The 7,898-nt window shown below is 39.4% G+C and overlaps 2 protein-coding genes across 7 annotated transcripts in view; one reads left to right on the top strand and one right to left on the bottom strand.

The window, feature by feature from the left end:
• Positions 1-2,650, bottom strand: part of LOC108241857 (heat shock transcription factor 2 binding protein) — a 10,331-nt gene extending 7,681 nt beyond the window's left edge. The window contains exons 1-3 of the mRNA XM_025008057.2: positions 2,552-2,650; positions 2,249-2,362; positions 223-313 (exon numbers count right to left, since the gene is read on the bottom strand). Of these exons, the coding sequence (XP_024863825.1) occupies positions 223-313; positions 2,249-2,302 (145 nt within the window). The 5' untranslated portion in view covers positions 2,303-2,362; positions 2,552-2,650. The remainder of the gene's footprint in view (positions 1-222; positions 314-2,248; positions 2,363-2,551) is intronic.
• Positions 2,651-2,921: 271 nt separating this feature from the next.
• Positions 2,922-7,898, top strand: part of LOC108241853 (ankyrin repeat domain-containing protein 10-like) — a 7,651-nt gene continuing 2,674 nt past the window's right edge. Inside the window, exons 1-5 of one of the 6 annotated variants that reach the window (XM_025008055.2) lie at positions 2,922-3,217; positions 4,380-4,532; positions 5,123-5,214; positions 6,769-7,007; positions 7,088-7,147. In XM_025008055.2, the coding sequence (XP_024863823.1) occupies positions 3,020-3,217; positions 4,380-4,532; positions 5,123-5,214; positions 6,769-7,007; positions 7,088-7,147 (742 nt within the window). In that variant the 5' untranslated portion in view covers positions 2,922-3,019. Of the gene's footprint in view, positions 3,218-4,379; positions 4,533-5,122; positions 5,215-6,768; positions 7,008-7,084; positions 7,184-7,898 lie in introns of all 6 variants that reach the window. The other 5 variants (XM_017426311.3, XM_017426309.3, XM_017426310.3 and 2 more) reach the window with 5 other exon arrangements.

The following is a 7,898-nucleotide window of genomic DNA, read 5'->3' as shown; positions in this document are numbered from 1 at the left end:
TTACATCACATCTCAGCTTTAAAAGCTCAACTCCACACTCTCTGTTTCTGAACTGAGAAAGCTCCTCGGATGAGAAGCGAAACGTCTTCAGCTACAGAATAGAAGTCCAGTTGTTTTTGTTTTTTAACTTTTTTTGAATTTACCATGGCCTGGAGGACTGAGAATCTACACCAGCATACTTGTCTGCTCTTTGGGCTTTGTGCAGCGTTTCAGTCAGATTACCATTCAAAACTCTGGGCAGGAATTCTCTGAGCTGCATGACTTCTGTGGTTAATTTCTCTAAATCCATCTTCTTCACGCGGACAAAAGCATCCTGAAAAGAAAATTAAAAATACAAGTTAACAACAGATAAACATTCTTGATTTCTCTTAGTGTTTCTTAAAGCCAGAAAGTTGCCATTTAAAAAGCCTTAAGTTTTTTTGTTATGTCTGTGATCTGCTTTTTTTCTACAAAATTAAACAACTGAAGGAACATCCTCAGAGACCGGTGATTCCATCATTTTTTTCAACTTTTTCAAACACAAATGTGTCTCTAACGCAGTCAGTTTTACAACTATTGGTGTGGTAGTACCTGAGAGTCATCCCCAACACATACTCCAAGTGCTATTCATCAAGCTAGATCCTTATTGTTTTGTTTAGATGTTTTCATAACAAGCTGTTAGACTTTTTTATGTGCAATTCCCTCCTTGCTTCTCTTACAGAGGCCGCTGCAGTAAGCGAACACACACGCCGTTACTGATGCAACATGGGCTCGAACCTGCAGCCTCAGGATTACGAGATCATAACACTAACCACTGACTGACTGCTCCTCATGTCTTCTGTAAGACTGTTAGGTCTTAATAGCTTACTTTTTGTCTTGTATTTGGTAGCAAAGCACGGCTGCTGTAGCTTGGTGGTCTGTGCTGCAGTTTTGTTATCCTGAAGCTGCAGGTTTGAGAACAGGCTGCGTCAGGAAGGGCGTCCGGCGTAAAAACAATTGCTAAATCTTTCGTGTGAAGTTCATGTGCTGTGGCGACCCCTGCAGAAGGAACCGACCGAAAGGAAAACAGCATTTTATTGTAAAGCAGGATTTTGTTTTAATCTCATAAAAGTGATATATTATTAAACTTTACTTTAGATACAGAGTCTGAAAGTAATTGTGTAAACGCTAACACAGCATTCACACCATTGTTTCCCTGTTTATGTTTTTCTTCTGTGTATTTTTTTGCAATCAACTTACTTCTGCATACTTTATGCTATTTTAGCCATTTATTTATCAAAGCGTTTGACTTATTCAGGAGACAGATGCTATGTATTTTGGTTTTTGTAACATTTATACTTTTCAAAATACTTAGCTTTATTCGAAATAAAATTTCCTGTTGAAATAAATTGAGATCTCTTAAAAGCATCGTTCTCTTTTAAAACTGCTTCAGCATACTGGCTGTTTTTGTCTTTTCATGCTGCTTTTAGCTACTGTTCTGTTCTTTTTAGCATTCAGCTACATAACACTCTGCTACTTTTAGCTTGTAGCCACCAAATCTGACCATTTTCTGCTACAAGTTTTGCTAATATTAATATTGGCTGTGGATCAGTGGTTAGAGAAGTCACCCTTCAATGAGAGTTGGAGGTTTGATTCCTGGCCTCCAATGTGTGTCTGTGTGGAGTTTAAAGCACTGATTGGTCTCTATAATAATGATTTATTCAGGTTAGCTTTGTAGAGATGTAGTAGAGAGCTGCATGAAGGTGTGGATGGGTAAATGAGGGCACAGATTGTCTTGTAAAATGCTTTGAGTGGCCTGGTTGACTATATATAAGTACAGATCATTTATTTTGCTAATATTTGCATCTGTTTTGCTAGTTTTAGCATGTGTTGCTCTACAGTTTTGTTAAATTTAGAATCACTTTGCTTGTTTTAAACTGGTTTGCTCATTTTAGCGTTTTCTTGTCTTGCTAACTTTCTCATTGGTTTTCCTAAATGTTTGCATTGATTTTGACTAGTTTAGCTTTAGCATACATTTAGGGTTTTTTTAACCAGTGTTGTTAACTTTTAGCTAATTTCATCCTTTTTCTGATTTTAGCTTTTTCTCTGCTAACTTTAGCCTCCATTTTTCTCATTTCAGCTTGTTTCGCTCATTTTTTAGTCTGTTTTGCCTTTTTTTGGCCGTAATTCTGCTTGTTTTAACTTTAACAATTCAATTTTCGCTTCTTTTGCACATTTCAGCCGTCATTTAGCACTTAGCATTCACACTGCAGTTTTTCTAGTCTCTTACCTTTGTTTTATTGTGATTTCGATCCAACAATTTCCTCCCAATTAATGCTGACATCTTCTTTATTTAAATTGTTCTTCTGCTATTCCAGTTTTTTGTTTTAAGACTGTTGGGATTCTATAAAAACAAATAAATTCAGATTGTTATCTCCATTCATTACAGAAATGTACTAATTTAATAGCAACCAGAAAAAGGCTAGCAAACTATAGCTAACATACCAAAGTAATAAGAAAAATAAAGAATTCAGTGACAAATATAGAGTTGTTTTAATCAAACATACTCCAAAAAGTACACAATATTTCTCACCAGTAACTTTAACGATAGCATCTACCTCACAGCTGAGTCACAGCGTTGATTCTGGGTTATAAATTTAACCTAATGTTACCGGAATAGCGCCAAAACACGACATTCCAGTCCGGGGTTTCACATTCTCCGCACGTGCACAAAGGCTTAAGCTGAGTTCAATGTATCTCGGAAATATGAATTCCTATGTTAAAGTCGTATAATTAACGCATTCGGTGCACAAGGTGGATTGAGGTTTGCTGTGTTATTTTCCGACCACAAACAAAACGTTAAATGTGTGCTTGAGAAATTGTATTCGATTTGGGAATCGGACTCCATTGTGCCACCTATTTGATTTATGCTGCCAAGAAATGGAAATTCCGAGTTTCCATCTGTCAGCAAACGCAGCATTATCCTCCTTTCTTTTGTGTTTGAAACTCTCAGTGGAACCAGAAGTGCTGCAGAGAAACGTCCGTTTCAAACAGCTCTCTTATGTCCGTGGCACTAGAAGCAGACTCCTGTAGAGATGAGGTGTTTTTGAGACAGTTTCCGATCCACCGAGCCTGTCGGGATGGAGATCTGCACGGTTTAATCTCTCAGATGGAGCGGCTGTCAAACCGGGCTCATCTGACCGCTGAGGACTCCTGCTACGGATGGACTCCTATTCACTGGGCTGCTCACTACGGACAGGTAGGAGAAAGTTACTTTTAAAAGTGAAAGTTTCAACAGTTGAGTTGAAGTTCAGTCACATCTTCGATTTCTGTCCAAAAACTTGTTTTAATTTAATTTCAGAAAGTACCGCATAGTTGAAACGAAAAAAAACAAACAAAAGAAACATTTTCTAAACGCTTTGTCCTTTATGGAAAGAGTCCTATTGTTATTTTTTTTATGATAGCGGACACTTTTAGGTGTTTTTGTCATCATGGATTTGATCAATAAAGTTTTGTGAGAAGAGGAGGGGGAAAAAAAGTAGCCTACTCGAATTCTTATTGGTCCGAGTGAAGCCAATAGTTATTATGGCGCCCAATGACGTCATCAACGGCGCCAAACAAACTAGGAAGTTGTTTTTGTTTTGTTTTTGTTTTTATGTGTTCGCAAGACTGCTTAAAAAACTAACTGAACATAAACAGATTTTGATAAAATGTTGGGGTTCTCACAACAAATAATTGATTCAATTATTTTTTAGAGGTTTGTGCTCTCCGAGTGCTTCTAGTTTTAGTATTATTTTAATGAGCTTAAAATGTTTGGAATGATGTAAACAACTATGTATATGGTGTTATGTTTTATTCTTTTGTTTATTTTTTATCTTATACCGAATTTAAATATGTTTCTGATAGTAAGACTGATCAACTATCTCATCAAACTCAAAAATAGACCAAACAACAAATGAACATTTCTAAAATAATTAAATCCTTGCATTCCTTTAAGGATAATACCTGTCACCTTTCATAGCAGAGCTTTAAACTAAGGTCAACTTTTGGTGAGAAGTGACAGAGTTGAAGCTGTGTTGGTCAAACCTTAAAAACAACATTAAGTGTGATCTTACACTTGTCGCTTTAAGGTGAAGTGGCAATAATGTTTTTGCCTGTGTGTGTGTTTGTCTGTGCAATTAGCAGAATATCTCATGAACCAGTGGATGGATTGTGATGAAACGCTTTCATGCTAGTCTAAAACGCTAGCATGAAAGGTAGCCAGCTGTTAGCCATCATTTTATAAATTTCCCCACTTTAAACATTTTCAGAGGCTCTTCTCCTTCCAACGACTTGCTTCCTGGAATGATTTTCCATCCTAAGGTTCTCTCTGCTGTTCCTTGACACCTTCCATGTTGTTGTTGTTGTTGCCCGTAAAACAGCTGAAGTGCGTGGTGCACCTGGTGCAGATGGGTTGTGAGGTGAACACGGTGAGCAGCCGCTTCAACCAAACGCCGACGCACACCGCAGCCATTGGAGGACACTCCCACTGCGTGGTGTGGCTGACCCAGGCCGGTGCCGACATCAACAGGCAGGTCTGTCTTAAATCAGAGGGGTCAGCTTGTTGTTCTATCGGTGCTCATTGAATGAATTCTCACTGTTGGTTCTCTGTTTTGTTTTTTTTTTGTTGTTGTTTGTTTGTTTCCATGCATTTTTTTTGCAATCTCACCTCTTCTGCAGTCTTTGCTAGTTCAGAATCTTTTTAGAAGAACCTCATTAGAAGATAAGGTCTGACTTTTTTTTTTGTGTGTAATTTTTATGCTTTTCAAAACTATTTAACTTTATTTACAAATATTTTCTCCCTAGAAAAACATTGGCGTCGCTTCAATTTTTTCAAAAACATTGTTGTCTTTGAAATATGTTTAGGTGTACTTTCTCTGTGTTACTTTTAGCTTCTAGCTACCGTTTTGCTACTTTTTGCTATGAGCTAGCCTTTAGCTACAAACTGCTACTTTTAGCTGTCTTTTTGCTACCTATTTTTCTAAGCCAGCCATTTTAGATTTTACTTTTAACAGTTTCAACTATTTCAGCAAGAGAAAAGCAGCACAGGTTACGTTGTAAAGCGCTTCGAGTGGCCTGTACAAGTACAATACATTTACCATTTACTTTTCCTGTCTGTTTCCAGGATTGTGTTGGGGAGACTCCCATTCACAAGGCCGCCCGCTCGGGCAGCTTGGAGTGTATCCAGGTCCTGCTGATAGCCGGGGCAGAACCACAGTGAGTATCCTGCTGTTGGTTCTGGGTGCAGCCAACAAACAGGTCGGCCTTAAAGACTCTGAGCCACATAACTCCGTTCAGATTGTCTCAGGGTTGCTTCAGCTTTACTTTGAGGAATTGAAATTCTAATTCAGCTTTCAAGATAGAGTACAGGGTTGGCTGAGCATGAATCTGTCCTTCTACTCAGCAGAATAAGGAAATGAACTATGATATAGCACACACATTCTAATCATTGTGACGTGAGAGACAGGTGAATAGTCATAATCTTCTGGCTGATTGACATAAAATCACATTACTACTTTATACTAGAGAGAATGCTTTTTTTTTTTAAATGGTGAGTGCTGAATTACTTTGCTAAAGCTGAAACTGAGTTAAAGTTAAAACTAGCAGAACGTCACAAAAATGAGCAGAACACAAGATTAAGGCGACGAAAAACAAGCTAAAAGTAGCAGGACAGTAGCTAGAAGCTAACACACCGAAGTTTAAAAAAAAAAGCAAAATGTGTTGTGAATATTAGCACATAAGCAGACAAAACCAGAGCCAGCTTGTTGGAGCAGATTTCAAAGAGAACAATGCTTTTGAAGGAATTGAAGAGATCTCTGTGTTTCTTTTAGGCGTTTTATGCTGAATAAAAAGGTAAATATTTAGAAAAATGGGATTTCTGTCAGAAAATTACACCTTTTAATGCACTTAGTTTTAATAGTTTGTATTTTTTCCATCAACTAAATCCAACAAAAATGTTTTGCTGGTCACATCAAAGTGTTCCTGGACTTTATTCAGTCTTTTGTTGCTTCATCAGATTTCTGTGACCTGGTTCCTACACCCTGTAAAACACAAACATCACACTCCACTGACAGTTTCAAATAAGCTCAAACTCTGCTACAGCAGGGGGAGAGAAAATCTCAATCATTCGTTTTAAAAAACGTCCCAAATAAATTTCAATTATTCTTGGTTTTTCAGAAGTAATATGTGAAATTATTCCTTTAGAAATGTGATCCGTGTTTTCTTTAAAACATATAGAATGTATGACAAGCATTACTTACTGATAAAAGAATAAAAACAAAGACAACGTTAGCATTTTTCCTATTATTTGAATGCTGTTTTCTTGTGTATGTTTTCTTTCGTTTGTGTTTTTCAGTCAAACTACTCATCGATCAAAAAGGTTCTGCTCGATCAGGAACAGTTTAACTTCATTTAAAATTAAATTCACCATAAATAAACACTGACATCTTTTCAATTCCTTCAGAAATATTGTTCTAGTTAAAATCTATTTCAGCGTAGTAGCTGTATTTTGTCTTCTTATGCTATCTTTACCTTTTAGCTATTATTTTGCTGTGTTCGTTTTTTAGCTACCCTATCCTTTTTGTGTTTAGTTACAGTTTAGCTTGCTTTCATCATTTTAACTTGACCTCTTTAGTCTCACTCTGTGTGTCTCCCTCTGCCTCGCCTTGTTCAGGAGCTGCAGCGGGCAGACGGCAGCAGACCTGGCCCACGCTCATTGCTTCCACGACTGTTTCCTCTCCGGTTCTCAGACTCTCTGTGTGTCTCGCTCAGTTTAAGGAACTCCAGCGGGCAGACGGCAGCAGACCTGGCCCACGCTCACGGCTTCCATGACTGTTTCTGCTTCATCTCTAATACTCCGACTGACCTGCAGCAGCAGCTCAGGGGGCTCCAGGTGCGTCCTGTGCAGAACGGGGACGCCAGCACCCCCTGTGGTCGGGGGATGCTTTGCAGGAAGAGGCAGATGCCTGTTAGAGAGGCCTTTCATGTAAAGAAAGCCAGGAGAGCTGAAGGTGAGAAACTCGAGGACTCGATTAGAAACATCCGGAGCTCTGTGTGTATTTGAACGCGTCTCTGTTTGTGACTCCAGCAGCGTCGGTGCAGCAGGTGGCTCAGGAGGAGGATGAGAACATGAACATGGACCTCAGCCCAGGTGGCTCTGCAGCTTCTTTTACATCTTACAGTCCCTGTAAGATCAACTTTATGTATTTTTCACATGAAGACAGTTTCTTCTGCTTCACCATTCTTGCTCTATTTTTGTCTTTTAGCTACAGTTTTGCTAATTTTAGCTTTACTCCTGTCAAGACAAGTGATATTATGGTATAGTGCTGTCCATCTGCAGACAATTTCCTATCAGAGCTGTAACTCTGTAAAAACTGCACAGCTAGACTCCTCATAGGTCAAGGATAATCCCTATTGATTTCAAGGTCATTGGGTCAGAGTCCCCAGTGTCCAAGGTGACCCCTTTGTCAAAACCTTGTCTGTGCTCCAACTCTAGACGCATGTATTCAGGATTGTTGGGAGGGAATTCATGTTTTGAACTGCTGACACAGTCCAGCCACATGAGGAGGAACCCAGGGCCAACCGCACCATCATATGGTCTCACAAGGGGTCTGAGGATCTCATCTCGGTACCTAATGGCAGTCATGCTACCTCTGGCGAGCACATGGAGGGCTGTGCCCTCCAAAGAAATGCCACCCCACACCATTACTGACCCACTGCCAAACCGGTCATGCTGAAGGATGTTGCAGGCAGCAGATCTCTCTCCACGGCGTCTCCAGACTCTGTCACGTCTGTTACATGTGCTCAGTGTGAACCTGCTTTCATCAGTGAAGAGCTCAGGGCGCCAGTGGTAAATTTGCCAATCCTGGTGTTCTCTGGCAAATGCCAAGCGTCCTGCACGG

Source organism: Kryptolebias marmoratus, linkage group LG1 (genome assembly GCF_001649575.2).
Source record: "Kryptolebias marmoratus isolate JLee-2015 linkage group LG1, ASM164957v2, whole genome shotgun sequence".
In the NCBI taxonomy this organism is placed as follows: Eukaryota; Metazoa; Chordata; class Actinopteri; order Cyprinodontiformes; family Rivulidae; genus Kryptolebias; species Kryptolebias marmoratus.
The sequence above is the reverse complement of the archived record's forward strand: the minus strand, read 5'-3'. Positions and strand labels throughout refer to the sequence as shown.